Source organism: Myotis nattereri (assembly GCF_964212035.1).
Source record: "Myotis nattereri genome assembly, chromosome: 9".
Classification (NCBI taxonomy): domain Eukaryota; kingdom Metazoa; phylum Chordata; class Mammalia; order Chiroptera; family Vespertilionidae; genus Myotis; species Myotis nattereri.
The window spans coordinates 41142560-41159596 of record NC_138084.1 but is presented as its reverse complement, the minus strand read 5'-3'; the positions used below and the strand labels follow the sequence as shown (position 1 = coordinate 41159596).

Here is a 17037-nt window from a genome sequence, read left to right as displayed (position 1 = left end):
AATTGAAGGGGAGAAATTGCTGGTCCATAAATCATATTTAAGGAAAGGGACTTGGGCTCATCTCATCCTCAGGCGTTTTGGTTACTGAGGCAGTTTCAATTAAATGCTTGGAACAGGAAGAAGAGAATAATTTTCCCCTAAGCTTATCAAAAAGTATTTTAAAACCACTGCAATTCAAAACCAAATTATTTATGTATGTGTTACTCAAATATTTAAAACAATTACATGGACTCCTGAGCACATTAAAAGAACAATTAGATCATTTTATTTCAGCTGAACAATTTACTTATGCTTAAAAATGGTAATTCTTAAACAGAAAACAAATAAGTGAATTTTATTTTTTGCATTCAGTTGAACAAAATCATTTATTTCTGTAGTCAAATTTCCTAGGGGCAATAGAGATTTTTATCTTGAGCTGGTAAATGAAAAAGTTACAGGTGTGTGCAAAGGCATGTACATAGAAATTTGTGATGTACAACTGTCTGACATTGTTGCACACTTTTCAGTTCCTAGAGTCACCTCTAGAGAGCTCTGTTTCTTTAAAAATACATTCCCTGAACTTCTATCTTTAATCTCGTTTCTCCTTAGTAAAAGTGAAATTTCCAGTTTCAATTGCTCTATATTAGACCTCCAATGAATTCAATATATGAGATCACACATTGCCTTATTATTTTCCTCATTGCCTAGATATTCTAAGACAGTTCTGATTCTGATTCCACAGTCCCTTTGCCCCAGGATTATACCTTTTATCTCTTCGCCCTGTTTCTTGGGTTGAGCTGTTAGGCTTCTCAAACTTTTAATGTTCTTGTCACTGAAGAATTTCATAGTGACTGATATTTTTTAATGGGAAATCTTCAAATGACCTTTATTTGTTTTGTGAATAAGTAACTTCTGGATAGGGATGATAGGATGTTGGGAGAACTTTTCTTGCACACACCGAGTTACGAAACTTTGATAATTATTCTGATAATTGTTTTCTCATGATAATTCATGTCTGAGCCCAAGGAACCAAGCAGATATTCTGATTTAAGACACTTGTCTCCGCCCCTACAACTTCTTACTCCTAGCCTACTGGGACTACCAAACCCAAACTCTGGTTTGTTTGGTTCAAGCTTTTTGTTCAATTCAAGTACTGAAAACTTTTTGACTCTGTCCAAACCACAAACCTGTTTTCTCTAATCATTAAATACAATATTAAATATTATTTCTAATTAAAATGGTTTGTGTGATTTCCCTTTTACCCAGCATATTCAGATACTTTTGATATATCCCTAGTGTTGTGTCCCATACACAAAAGTGTGTGGCAGAAGCCAGTATTTTAAGTGGAGACTAAGCAGTGTGGGATCATACAGAAAATAGTGCAATTGGGAGTAAAAGTCAGTTTTTCAGAATTCAAGGCCAGCATTGCCACCAGAATGTCTCTTGGCATCATGCACTTCATGGGAAGTCTTTGTATTCCATTATACCACAATTTTGTATTTCAAATTTCAGTTCTTCATTCTCATATTACTGCAGAATAAATGTTTATTTGGTTCTATCCCCCTCAACAGGATAAAGCATGACTACTATGCCAAAGTTCAAGAGTCACAAGATGCATCTGATTTCTAGATATCTTGTTCCAGAGCACAGATTAAAGAAAAAAAAACATTATCTTAGTCACACTGTCCCTTAGTAAGCCCAGAATAAAACAAACTAGAGAAAAGAGACTTCAGAGAATTTGTAAATTTAGATGAGAATTTTGGATATGTGATTTAGCTAAGAATTAGAGGCAGGGGATGGAGAGAACTGTCATAGAATAGAGCATATTAGAAGAGCTAGATTAGGTGACGTAGTATTCTCTGAGGATTTTAGGGGATGCTATAAAATGCAAATATTTTTCAATATTCATGATTATAAGCCCAGGCCTTGCTGTGCTTAGAGAGGGAAAAGGACTTGCACAGAAGCAAAGAATGGCCGGTGGAGATGAACTAGGAAACAGGAGAGAAGAAAACATCACCCAACAATGGAGGCTGATCCTGAAATCAATCTGTGTGAGTAGAAATCCCACACCACACCTTGATTAACCAGCCAAACGTGACCTCATCAGTTCTTAGGAATATCAATGGCTCCTTAATTGCTCCTTTGAAAGACCTTTGTAAAAGTTTTGTTTGTTTGTTTAAGATCCACAGCTATTTACAATATATAAATTAAAACATCTGGAAAAACACTTAAAATTTTTTTCTTAAATTTGTTGCTAAAACTTATTGGCAGCAAAAGCTAACATACTAGTGAACTGATGTGAATATAATTATGGTCATTATTCAGTATTGAGTGAATATTCACACATTTCACTTCAGGAAAATAGCTGTGTTTGAATATAGAGTAATGCCTCAAGGGTTGTAGCGTCTTTTTAAAGTATGAAAAATTATAAGATAAAAATTGTAGAAATGTGCAATCATTCTTCCAGTTTTGTGATAATCAATGTATAAAATAATCTGCAGTATGTATGTTAATCCTTCATTGTTCTAAATAATAGTTTTCACATCAGTCTCAAAATGCAACTCACTTGCTCAAAACAAAAACATTTTCTATAGTAATTGTTAATAGAACATTAATTTGTCCTTTATTGTCATTTCAAGGAATGTATTTAATATGTTTAGAGGTTGTTCTAATTGCTAATGTCGCGTATATACATATATAATTATCCACATATATGCAGGTTGGGGCAAAAGTAGGTTTACATTTGTTTGTATGGAAAATAATACAATATTTACTAATGATACAAGAATAAACTGCACTTTGTGTACTCACCACTGTAAACCTACTTTTGCCTCATCCTGTATTGTATTTCATTAAATTTTTGTGAATATATTGAGAAACTGAGAAAAGTATTAAAAACTTTCAAATATTACTCATAATCCAATTGAGAGATTACATAAAATGTGATCTAATCTTTTTATTAAGCCAATACATATGCACATACATATACATTTATAAATTAGGATAATAGTGAAACTCAAATGTATATCTTATTTATTTAAAAATTCTTTTTGTATTTAATTATTAATTCATTTTAGTTTATTTTTGTGTGGATAAAAGATCAGACACAAACATGGTTTTTAAAATAGGTTGTAATTTTTTCTACCAGTATTATTTGAATAATTAATTTATTTTCAACATTGTTTGAGATTCCTTAAATATATGCTATTTCATATTATACATAGTACATCGTGGTGTGTTTGATCTATTTATTTGTTTTTCCTATTTATTTGTTGAGCAAACTACTCACAATTTTATACTGTTTAATAAATGTCACTATCATATAACATTTATTATAGTTTTTATCTTTTTAAATTTTATATTTTCCAGTTTACTCTTGTAAATCTAGTTTTAGAATTATTTTAGTAAGTTCTCAATAAAATGTTACTGGAAGCTTGATTGAAAAGTGCATTAAACCTATACTATAATTGAGGAAAACAAATAAACGTTAGCCTCTTCACTCTTCTGATCCAGAAAGAACATCTATTGACATCTTCAGATGTGGACTGTTTCTGGCTTGTAAAGATTTGAACTTCTGAGTTGAGGACAAATACTAGAAGGAAGATTAGCATTCCTCTATATTTCTTTCATGACAACCTGTTTGCTCTTTTTGTTTGTTTTTTTGTGCGTAAATAGGACATGAACTATTTTTCAGGGCAGCTCTTTTGACTTAAAGTCTATTAATTACTTCCTACTAATTTTGGCAATAGTTTTCTATCATTCCAAATGTTCTGCATGCTTATGATGTGTCATCATATTCTGAATTGTCAAAGGCTTTTTGTTATTTTTACTATGTTTTCCCCCAAACAAGTTGGAAAATGGGTCATTGATATACACTGTACAAGTCCTGGAGACGTGCCGACACACTTGATGTGTACAATTCTTTTGAAAAAACAGAGTGCAAGTAGGAGAGACAGACATGTGAACTACCAATTAGAGCACAATTTGAAACAACCTGGGGGAGGGGCAAAAGATTGTCCCTTCCTTTCCGGATTAGGCTACGGGTCCTAGGCAGGGTCAGTTATTGAACAATAAAAACTCAGTTGAACTCACCTGGAAACACAAAATGTATAAGGATATTTATTAATCAGAGAACTTCTTCAAAATAATTTTTAAATGGAAATAATATTATTTGTGAGTTCACCTTAGACAGTAAAACACTGAAATTTATTACCAATAAATCCTAATTCACAATACAAATTTTTAAGGGTTGATTGACTTATTCTAAACTTTATGTTTTATACCTTTGTCTGCTCTGAAGTACTTACAAATAACGTATGAATAAGAAACAGATAAACTTTATAGAAAATCATTTGAGATAGCCATTCATCTTCAGTTTGCTATTATCTTTTTATAATAGAACCATATATGGACCTTGAGAGCTTGTTTTGGAGATTCTAGCAGGGGAGCGCAGCTACTCGTATACCCTTGACCGAAGACCGGTCCTCTCCTCGGGGGGGCGGGGAAGGTCGTCCTCTTCGACCAAGCGTGCAGCTTCGGGAGGGACGCACATGGATCGGTGAGGGAGGAGGGGGACACCCGCCTAGCCAGCCAGATCAGCCGAATCAACCCTGGCGATCAATGGGGTGACAGATGTCGCAGCCAGATCGCCCTCACATCCAGAACCATATATGCATGAATACAGTTTCATACTATCATATTTTCCACTATTTTAAGAGGATTTCTAGCTTGTTTAGTGTAATTGAAAATATCATAATTCAAAATAACAAGTATCTGAACAAGCATGAGAGCCATTATTTTAGAACATATATTTTAGAGTGGTTAATCAATAACACCAATGCTTTAACATTTTCTGTACTGTTAGCTTTCCTACTTATCTCCAGTAGTGAAGTAGTCCATCTGTGCCCCTTTTAGTAACTATACCTGTTTTGGAACTCTGTTGTATACAGAAAAAAAAAGATGGTCTGTTGTAAAGAGGGAGTTTATTTGTCATAATTCAAATGGGAACCACCGGTGATATGCCAACATTTGATTATTAAGGAAAGAGCAAAGAAAGATAATTTTAAACCAACTCATACTTGATAACAAACTTCTTTTACATAAATGGGAGATCAAGAGTTTGCATTGAATTGACTGCAGACCCTCAACAAATACAACATATCTGAAGACTGCCTGAAAGAAAATAAGTAACTGGTTTGGGGTAACAACCTTTAACTTCTAGCTCCTTTCATATTCATTCTCTATAAAGGTGTACAATCTTTTACTTCCAAGTATGTTTATCCTTATGCTGTAAACATTGTATCTAAGATTCCATATCAGTGTGCTAATTCCTGATTTTAATGATATTACAGATATACCTGTCAATGCCCAGATCAATCCCAAGTTCACAGATCTCAGTGTCCAGTCCGTGTATTGTGCTGATTGCAAGAATGATTAAGAAACATAAGAATACATCATCCATAATACTTTTTTAGAAAGGTATTATTTTAGTCCCTGACCCTGGCTGACCCTGCCTCATTTCCCCCCATACCTTTATTTTATACCAAATTTCCCTAGAATCTTCTCACGAATTTGCCGCGTTTTTACACAGTATACAATGGGGTTCATCAGAGGTGGCACTAGCAAGAAGATATCAGCAGCGAGGATCGTGGCACTCTGGGACTTGTGTTTGCCAAAGCGGTGCATAAAGGCCAAAGCAGTGATGGGCACGTAGAAGGTGAGCACAGCACAGATGTGGGAGACGCAGGTGTTGAGGGCTTTGAGCCGTTCCTTATGGGATCCAATTCCCATCACGGTCTTCAGGATGAAGACGTATGACACAGCAATGAACACACTGTCTAACATCATACAGAGGGCAACAAAAAAACCATAGAAAAAGTCAATTGTGTTGTCAGAGCAGGCCAGGTTCATGACATCCTGATGGAGACAATAGGAGTGAGAGAGCAGGTGTTTCGTACAATATGTCAAGCTTTTGAGAGCGAAAGGAAAGGGGAGCACTAAGAGCAGGCTTTTTAGGAAAAACACCAGGCACAGCTTGGCAACTCTGGCATTGGTGAGGATAGCGCTGTATCTAAGAGGGTTGCGTATGGCCAGAAAGCGGTCAAAAGACATAACCAGGAGCACTGAGGACTCCATATCCATGAATCCATGGATAAAGAATTCTTGAGCAAAGCAGGCGTTTGGGGAAATTCCGGTAGCATTGAAAGCAAAGGTCCTCAGCATAGTGGGGAGGGATGAGAGGGACAGGCCCAGGTCAGAGATAGCCAACATGGAGAGGAAATAGTACATGGGTGCATGGAGCGAGGGTTCCGTCCTGATCACAAAGAGGATGCCACAGTTGCCGAGGATGGCCACCAGGTACATGAGGCAGATGGGAATAGAGATCCATACATGAGCATGCTGCAGTCCTGGGATTCCAATCAGAAAGAAGGTGGGGATCTCAGTGTTAGAGGAATTGATAACGTGCATGATAAATCAGTTGGAAAATATTTCCAGAGCTGAAAGGACGCTTTCAACATGAATCTATTATGCTCATCTCACCTCCTTTCAGCACTTTTGTCTGAGACATAAACAACAAAAAAAATACAATTTTGAGACATTTCTCATATTAAAGAATAAGAATGAGATATTTCTTCTAAACAGACAATTGATAATAGAGACAGATAATGTTAATTGACAAAGACAACCAGAAATATAAGTAGTGTCTTGATCAATCACACTTCTCCACAAGGTCCTCAGAAAAAAAATACCCACATGAAAATAAATTCTCCCTTTACTATTAGGCTTTCCCCCTCCCTATCCCCAATCCAATGAAAAAGTTGTACAAGGTAATTCTTTTTGCTTGGTTCAGAGTGAGACTAGAATTTAAAAAAAAAAAAAAAAAAAAAAAAGCCCTAGCTGGTTTTGCTCAGTGGATAGAGCTTCGGCCTGCAGACTGAAGGGTTCCAGGTTTGAATCCTATCAAGGGCACATATCTGGGTTGTGGGCTTGATCTCCAGTGGGGGGCATACAAGAGGCAGCCAATCAATGATTCTCTCTCATCATTGATGTTTCTATCTCTCTCTCCCTCTTCCTTCCTTTCTGAAATCAATAAAAAAAATACAAACAAAACATACTGTAGAAGCAATAAAAAAAAAAAAAAAGCAAACGGCAGGAATTAGATTTTAAGAGAGCCAATAATAAATGGTTTTTCCAATTTCTAGAGGTTTTTGCTCCAAACAATTTTCAGGCCAAGCCTGGAGCTTCCAAAGGTGATTTTACTCACAATTTCTCCACAGGAAGCAGCACCAAGAAAGGACAGAAAGTAGGCCATGTGAGCTTCACTGTTAACCCTCTCCTTAAGTACAATGAAAAATCCCATGTTTTTGTAAGCAGACAGAATGTTCTTAAAAATGACTATGAATAGCAGTAGTGCTATCCATCCTTGAGCATGGGAGGAGAGAAGGGGTTCTTGAACTCTTTCTAACACAGACTCTCATAATGTGGTTTTAGTCAACTGGACTGTTGGTGATGAGGGAGATTGGTATTCTCTAAATCATTTTTCTTTTAAAAAATATATTTTATTGATTTTTTACAGAGAGGAAGAGAGAGGGATAGAGAGTTAGAAACATTGATGAGAGAGAAACATCCATCAGCTGCCTCTTGCATACCTCCTACTGGGGATGTGCTCGCAACCAAGGTACATGCCCTTGGCCGGAATCGAACCTGGGACCTTTCAGTCCACAGGCTGATGCTCTATGCACTGAGCCAAACCGGTTAGGGCAATCAGTTTTCTTTTAACACCATAAAATAAATAGATGTTCTATAACTATAGAACTTTTTTCATGGACAACTGAGTTAACTACGTACCTTTGAGAGGTTTCTCTTTGTGGAATTAAGTTCATCATGAACAATATGGTTCTAAGATACATAAAGCATACCAGTTTCTACCGCTTTTGGCATGAGAAAGTGGGGGTTTAATTGAGAGGCTCAGCTTTGTCAGATGACTGTTGACAACAGTATTAGCAATTAGAAACCCAGCTTTTCAGCTAGTTCATCCTCTAGAATGAGACATTAATGAGTAGTTATTAAGGACCAATGTTCTTCTAGGAGCCTGAAATGCCTTCCCAAAAGGAGAAAGCAGTGGTTAAGTCATGATCTGGGTATTGGCCACTCTCTCACCTCTATACTCCCCAGCATGCAAGTATGAAGAGGTCTTTTAAAAGTGTTATAAGTTCTTTAGCAACTCTAATCAGGCCAGCTCAGGAGTTGCTTGCTCCTTGAAGTCTTCATCCTGATCACTCCAAGCAGAATTTATGTACTTCTACCATAACTTCTATCTCTTTTACTCAATGCATCTGAAATTGTCCTTTGGCTTGTTATTTACTTGTCTGTCTTCCACAGTAGCCAGTAAGTTAATTAAGATCCATTTGTGCCTTAATGTTAATGATCTTGATTAGGGGGTGAGGGGACATCCCACACAACATCAAGAAATTGTCAGAACACCACCAGGTGTTGTAAATTGCATGGTGGTGTTCTGGTAATTGCTTGGTGCTGTGTGGAAAGTCCCCTCCCCACTAATACATGTTGGAATTGGGTCTCACAATAGAAATCAATTCAGTTTAATAAAATTCAATTAATAGTGATTGAATGTGTTCTATTTGTCAGGAAATGTGCTCAGTGTTGCTAACATCAATAGCTAAGATTTGGAAACTGCCTAAGTGCCCATCAGCAGATGAGTGGATAAAAAATATTATGTTACATTTACACAGTGGAATACTACGCAGCAATAAAAAAAGAAGAGCTCTTACCATTTGCAACAGCATGGATGGACCAGGAAAGTATTATGCTAAGTGAAATAAGCCAGTCAGAGAAAGATAAGAAGATAAGTATCACATGATCTCACATATGTGGACTCTAATGAACCAAATAAACTGAGACATAGAAACATGAACAGACTGTTGAACCTCAGAAGGAAGGCAGGGGAGGGTAGAGGGTAAGAAATCTACCAATGAACTTGTATGCATATATGCATAACCAGTAGACACAGACAATAAGGTGGTGAGGGCCTGGCAGGGGAGGAGGAATGGGAACAAGGATAAGGGGGGGGTGGGGGAAGAGGACCTATGTAATACTTTCAACAATGAAGATTTGTTTAAAAAGAGAATATCACCAGGGTGACATAAAATTATTCACCTCAATTCTGATACTATCTAATTTGAAATAGCATCATATTATACAGGTTAAGGGCTCAGTCCTACAACATAGGCCCCTTCCCTAACTTCAGCTGCCAATCAAAAGTCCAGGTTATCAATTGTGTTTCTGATCAATTGGCTACAGATTGTAGGGTTCCACCACCCCCTCCTTGGACTTCATATGCAAATCACAAATCTGGGTTGTTATCTATACTTATGGCCAACTGGTTATCCTAGTAAATGAGAAGTTCCCAAGACCCCCAACATGGGTTTGATTTATTTGCTAGAATGGCTCACAGAACAAAGGAAGCCCATTGACACACTAGAGTATTAGTGTGTTATGAAAGGATAGATGCCGTAGACCAATTCCAGCATGTCATAATTTTAAGAGTTTCATCAAAAGGTTGATGAGACTTGGGGACTCAACAGGGTTAAGTCACACATGTAGTCACCAGCTGGGAATGCCTAAAGGCATTTCTCCCAAACCTGAATAGGAAACTGATTGTGGCTGCCAGACAGTTAAAGGGCATCTTAATCTACATGTTATTGCCTCCTACTGGCCAAACACCTGAACAGCCGTAGGCTATTCCCCAAACTGACAATGCTTCTGTACCCTTTGAAACCTTACCCTTTGAAGTGTATTATCTCCACCTTGCCTTAGGACAAATTGTGTTAATAAAAGCAAGGGTCCTAGACAAGGAGGGGCTCTTCAGTTCCTTTAGCTGAAGGTCCTCTGGCCCCCAATGCCTTTCAAAATTATATCTCATCTCCGGACTCTTTATTAGTCTCTGGATTTCTACGTCATCTGCGCACAGCCCCTTTTCCAGATTCCTGAACCCTTCTTGATGCTGAGACATGAACCCCGGCAGATATAACTTAGGAACAGCCAGATGTAAGAGATGCATAGGGCACGGTCTGAGGAAAGAACCCAGAGGTTCCATGCATCCCTGAGCATGCCATTCTCCTCTGCATCTCCATGTGTTCATCTTCATGTGTTTAGCAGCCTGAAAGTTCTCCAAACCCTGTCCTTTTAGGAATAATTGATGATTCATTAGCCATTGGCAATTGGTTCAATCAACTGCCCTTTCCTCTCCCTGGAGGTCAGAGGTCAGGAGTGGGACTGAAAGTTCCAACCCTCTAATCATATGGTTGATTCTCCTGGCAACCAGCCTCCAGTCTCAGATGAGGTCCAAAAGTCACCTCATTAACATGATAAAAGACATCTTTATTGCTCCCATCACTTAGGAAATTCCAAAAGAGTTCTGTGCTAGGAACAGGGATGAAAATCAAATGCATATTTCTTGTTATAAATCACAATATCACAATGACAAGTTTCTTTAACACAAAGCATTTTATGCCCCTTAAATATCCCTCTGCTAAGGTTAATCTTTCAGCATGGATTTAACCCTCTGCCTCTGGGAAGATCAGAAGTGCTGCTTATTTCTTGTCTCTCTCTTCCCAATTGCCTGGGCCTTTTTCTCAACTTCATTCTCCATGCCATTGTCATAGTTATTTTTAATGCCTCTCTTTCTCCACACCCCCACCCCCACCCCCAGCCTGTTTGCAAAACTTTTCTATATAATATATGGATTAGATATACTTTTATTTAAAAGTTTAATTATCAACATAAAAGTGGCAAAAATCTCATACATGGAAAAGTTTTTATTATGAATCTAGTCTCCCATTTCTTTGATATTTTCTTTTTCTTTCACATTTATATTACAATCTATATATTATTTTAAAAATTTATATTTATAATTGAATTATTACATATGTTCCTCCCACTTCGCTCCCATCGATCCCCTGATAAGGACTAAAAGGATATGACCTCCAGAAACCTCCAGTGTGCTACAACCACATTTCTCTGTGTTTTCCTCAAACATTGCAATAGGCTTTCCCTCTCAGGACTGTAATTGCTGTTTCCTTGGCTCTAACTGCTCTTTCTCAAAAGTCACATCCTAAGAGAGGACTTCCCTGACCACCCTAGCTGCCTCAGTCATATGCTATTCCATTGTTATTTATTTTAAGTAGTTCTTATCTAGTTTTTAACCATAAGAAGGCAAATTCCATTGCAGAACTAACTTTGCTTTGTCCCCCTCTGGTATGAGGACTTACTAGTATAAAAACTTTAATATCATACCTCCTAGACCCAAATTTGGATTTTTTGCAACTTGAGCTCTGAAGCTGCTTGCAAGGTATGACTGCTCTTTTGGGCTCCAGAACTACCCACAGGGCCAGCAGTCCCATTGTGCTGATTGTACTGTTTGATAAATTGTACTCCTTGCATTGTTGATAAATCATGCTCCTTGTGCCATTATTGTGTGATCAAAGATAGCTTTATTGTTCTACAGGCCTGGGCTGAAACTAGGACTTGATAAATGTTTAATCATATATCATCCATTGTTCTCACTTCACAACCCCACTTGCTCAATCACTGAGTTCAGCCAAGAATTGCAAGTTCAGTTTCCTTCACCAATCAAAAAACAAACAATGTAAGTTTATGGCCTTGTTTCCCCTAGCAACCCATATCTTTGATCATCACCTCCTTGCAACTTTTGCCTTTATGAACCCTGCCCAAATCCCTCCATTCTGGAATATATTCTCAGTTCATACTGAAGGCTGCATTTCTGGGTTTATAAATTATTTCCTGAATAAACTTCCTTTAAAATTTTAAATTTTTGTTTATAAGCATACATATAGTAAACTCTCAATAATACTTATTAGATAAAATAAATAAGTGAATATCTTTATTAAAACACTATCAGTGTATTTATGGATGTAACAAAACATTTTCATATTTTATTTTTAATATATTTTTATTGACTTCAGAGAGGAAGGGAGAGGGAGAGAGAGATAGAAACATCAATGATGAGAGAGAATCATTGAACCACTGCCTCCTGCACGCCCCCTACTGGGGATTGAGCCCACAACCTGGGCATGTGCCTGGACAGGGAACCAATCTGTTACCTCATGATTCATAAGTTGATGCTCGAGCCACACTAGCCAGACTATTTTTTGTATTTCATAAATACAATTTAGAGTATTATAAGGTTAGCATTAGTTTAAAATTTTTCTTTATAAAATATTAAAATAATTCAATACAAGTACAAGAAATAAATACATAAAATTAAAAATACATTTATCAGGATAACTCAGTAGCCTTCACATATGTCATGTAATTAGTAAATATATAAGTAAATAAATCACTTCAAAGATAGATAGATAGATAGATAGGATACTTCATCTTATTCCCAGATTCTTAGTTTTGGAGAAGAGAGGAAGAAAATTAGAGTGGATTGAGATAGGAAATAAGGAAATGAGGGAAACAAGGGGTGAATATTAACCTTTATTGCATTGTGCTGAATGTTTTATATTTGTTATTTTATTTAATCACTACATGGTACTATTATTCCTGTTTTCCAAATTTGAAAATGAAGCACAGAGAGATTAACTAATTTATTGGGAAAAAAAACCCCACATATTATTGTGAACAGACATGTTTTGAACTGATGTCATTGATTTTAGGCTTTTTAATTATGCCATGCTTTCTATTTTGTGTTATTTAATATGTTTAAAAATGGAATAAATCACAAGGAGATTGCATTATAATGGGGGACATATAAATAACTAGTGATTTAATAAGTAATATAAATATGAAGGTAGCCTGAAGCCTTGAACCGTATTACATACCAGTTCCAGTGCTTTACCTTTAGAGCTATTTTAATTAACACCAGTCACTTCAATTTCATTTCTGAAAAAACATTATCAAAGGGGAGATAAACGGCCCATAGAAATTGTTGGTAGCAAAATCCAGCAAGTAGCATGAGCTGTGAAACAGTAAAAGCAAAGGGGCATAATGAATACCTGTTCAGCCAGATCCAGAGGTGAGGAAGATAAGAGATGGCTCTTAACAAGGTGGGGGTGAGGGAGGGGTAGATATTTTTTAAAGGTAGGGAAAAAGAGAACATTGGCAGTGATTACTGTGTGCAGACATTGTGTTAGATAATTTTAGCAATCAGATAGTTCCATTTTCAAAATGTTTGCTCTACTTTTTATGGAACTTGAAAACAGACATTTATCTGGGAGGCCTTATAGCCTTACTGATGCACAGGAAGTAGTAAAATAGAATTGTTTTGAGGATAAGAGATATAGTTGGTAAACCCTTGATCAATCAGAAATATAATAAACATCTTACTAGCAATAGTTATGGTAAAAAAGGACCCAATGCATTTCTCAAGAATGGTGTCTTATGTAGAAAAATTACTCAGATATTTCGTAAGTAAATTGATTGTCTTGAAAAAAGCCCCAAATTTTTATTACTAATAAGAATTAAAATTCAGGGATACTTTCTCAGATGAATGATATCTTAAACTCTATACATCATTTTATTTCATTCTCAGAGCAACCCCATGAGGCAAGCACTATAATTATCTCAGCTCTGTAAGTTAGAAAAGAAAGCAACAACTGGTAAGAGATAGAACTGGATTCAAACCTAGTTGTGTCTTACTCTCCCGCCGAATGCCACTCTACCGTATACAGCTCCTGTATTACTTCCTTTCCAATTGTATGTGACTCCTTTGGCATAACTAAGTCGCTCCCTTGTTTCTAGTCCAAAGTTCTAATAATTTGAGATCATAATGTCATATTATTTGTCCTCACTTCCCACACTACAGCCCTCTCCTCTGATTTTAGTCTAGTGGATCAGATGGTTATCCATGGTCTGACTTCTGACCCTGGGATGTCTGACTTCCAATCCTTTGGTTAGGCAGATAAAATGCAGCCTTTCACCGGACTAGTTTTCCTATTTCTCTATCTCAGAGTTCTGACTCTATCTAGCATTTTGTCTAACTGTGCATGAATGAATGGATACTTTTTAAGATGAACCATAGATGGGTGAAGTGAATAGTGACAATGGGTGGCCAAAAGGAGACTTAGTGCATTTTAAATGTTCTCAGTTTCTTCCCAAAATTTAAGTTAAATGCTCCTCTTCTCAGGCAAACATAGCTCAAAGAAAAAGCTCCCTCCGTTCCTTCATGCAATAAAAAAAAAGGAAGTCCCTCCTATATAAAAACTATGGAGCTTTCAAGCAGTCAGCCTTATTCAGAGTCCTCTCTAAGTCCCGGCTCTTAGAGGACTCATGTTTCACACACACTTCAGGAGACAGGCACATTATAAGACAGTATTATGTTAGGGCCCTGCTGAACTTACCATTTCACCACTGAGGGAAACAGAAATGACTGTAGGCTAGAGGCTGCTCAGCTTCTGTGCCCAAGACCTTTATTTATAGGTCCCAGACTCCTGGAGCTGTCTTCTGAGCTTTGCACTCATGGGACACCAATTCCCCCAGCTCTGTGGCCCTCTCTAAAGAAGTTATTTCCCTAAGGAATATCCAAGAAATTCCCAGCAGAGGGCCTGGTTTAGGACCATGGTTTTAACTCAGATTGTAGAGTCCTGAACAGATCAAGGAGAACCTGCCCTGCCTCAGAGATTAGGGAAAGCAGCTGAGCCTACCGAGAAATAATTTCATTCCAAATAAATTGACATTTTAGATTAGGTTCACCATCTTTGTTTCTTCTTTTTTCCCTTATAATCAATGACAATTTTCCCCTTTATTATTAAAATATAACTTATAGTATGATGCAGAAATCTGAAGTGACCAGCTCAAATGATTTTTACTTACATATGTAACCAAGTAGCATTCAACGGAGGGAAGTGTTAAAATCTCCAAATCTGATTATGAATTTGTCTTTTTCTTTTTAGTTCTGTTACTTTTTCTTTGTGTTTTTTGAAACTTTCCTATTACACGTAAAGCATTAAGGTTGCTATGAGTTCTTTTGTCTTTGCAAAATCTCTCCTTTATCTTTGGTAACATGGCTTGCTTTAAATTTGATATGCTCTGATAATAATATGGCTACATTCACCGTATATGTTGGTATGTACGGCATATCTTCTGCACACATGACATATCTTTTTACTTTTAACCTGTGTCATTATAGTTCATGTGAAACTTTTATAATCAGCATGACTTTTAATTCAGTGTGACAAATGCTGTATTATAATTGAGGTCTTTAATCAAGTATATTTAATGTAATTATTAATACATTTATTTTATGTCCATCATTGTTTTGTTTCTTCATTGTCCCATCTGTTTTATCTTCTTTGTTATAGCTTTGCTCATTTCTTTTGAATCTCAAGCACTTTGCAATGCTGTGTATAAGCAGAGCCTACCCATCGAGACTCTAACTTAAAGGAAAGCAGATATTGGCAGTTGGAAGTCTGGCTGTCTTATAATAAACTGTTGTCACAAGAAGACAAGATGGGCAGCAAAAATATCCTCTAGAATGGCCTATTCTGGTTTTTAAGAAGTCATTTGGTTCAGATGCTCTCATATCTCATGGAGAATGTTTAATTTCATTTTTCAGATGATAATTGATTGTCTTATCCAGAGATGAAACCCAGCAATGAGTAGGCTTATCCCTGGTCAATGTTGTGAATTTCTGTTCCCTTCTTATTCACAGAGATATGCATCTTGTATAGCATGGCTATAACTTTTTAAATTATACTTTTGAATTTTATCAAATGTCATTGTTTATTATTAATGTATGATCTAACTGCATTATTCAGACAAAACTTTATTTTAAGTAAGATATATATAATATATATATATATATTATATATATATATATACATATATAATATTGATTTTAGAGAGGGAGAGGAAGAGATAGAAACATCAATGATGAGAGAAAATCATTAATTGGCTGCCTCATGCACACCTCACACTGGGGATGGAGCCTGCAACCAGGACATATGGTCTGATTGGGAATTAAACCATGACTTCCTGGTTCATAGGTTGATGCTCAACCATTGAGCCATGCCACTGGGACACACACACACACACACACACACACACACACACACACACACATTTAAATTATCATCGAAATATCATATCACTTCATAACCTTCAGTAACTATTATTTAATTTAGATATTGAACCACAATATAGGACTTGTATAATTATAAAGATATAATGAAACCCCGAAGATAGCATTTAAATAGCTTCTAGTGAATGCAATATACAGTATAGAAGGCATGTAATTTTGGGATACTTGGTTGGAAATCCAGCACTAAATGGCAGGACATGTCTATTTCAATGCTTTTTCAATGGCATTTGCCAAACATTCAAAGGAATAGATGGAATAATTAGTAAGCCATTCTGTAGTTTGTAAGATGCTTGTATGAATATTTGATACTTGTGTATTATGATTTCCATTTTGTGGCTAATTAAACTGAGGTGAAATAAAGTGGTCTGACCTCAAACTGAAACTAAAATATTTTGCTCTTTTAACTATGTTACATAATCTCTATGAATGCTACATGTCAAGCTTTCTTGATCAATATGATTTCTACCTCTCACTTGAGTAGTTTTCCCATTGCTTTGCATTACACCTCATCTCTAGCTCCAGCTGGGGATCCTGGATACCAAAGAGTTAACACATTCAGCCCAACACTTTCTCTGTAAACTCATTCAGAGATCCCAGGGAGCAGGCTGATTTCTATTTCTCCCGAGGGTCTACAACCCTGAGGGAAAGAGGAAGAGGTACATCTTTATAAGGTGGAAGTCATAGTTGAGACATATTGAGCATATTGAGACATTGAGCATCCAGTTTTGGTAAGTGCTAGTAGATGAAAATACCTTTGAAAACTTAAACCTATGGCTTTGTCAAACAGTTTACTTCTGAAGAAATGACTATGGGGAGGAAGAGAAAGTGGCATGCATGTGTGTGTGTGTGTGTGTGTGTGTGTGTGTGTGTGTGTATGTGTGTAAGTGGAGATAGGATTGCATGGCCTGAAGGTTAAAAAGGATTTTATTAACTCTGAC

General features: G+C 36.6%; 1 protein-coding gene across 1 annotated transcript; it reads right to left on the bottom strand.

Annotated features, from left to right (window-relative positions):
- Window positions 1-5511: 5511 nt before the first annotated feature.
- Window positions 5512-6447, bottom strand: LOC308524132 (olfactory receptor 51A7-like; the record flags this gene model as incomplete). The annotated part of the gene is made up of 1 exon (XM_081098280.1): window positions 5512-6447. One exon carries the CDS (start codon window positions 6445-6447, stop codon window positions 5512-5514), a length of 936 nt encoding a protein of 311 aa, XP_080954406.1.
- Window positions 6448-17037: the final 10590 nt, after the last annotated feature.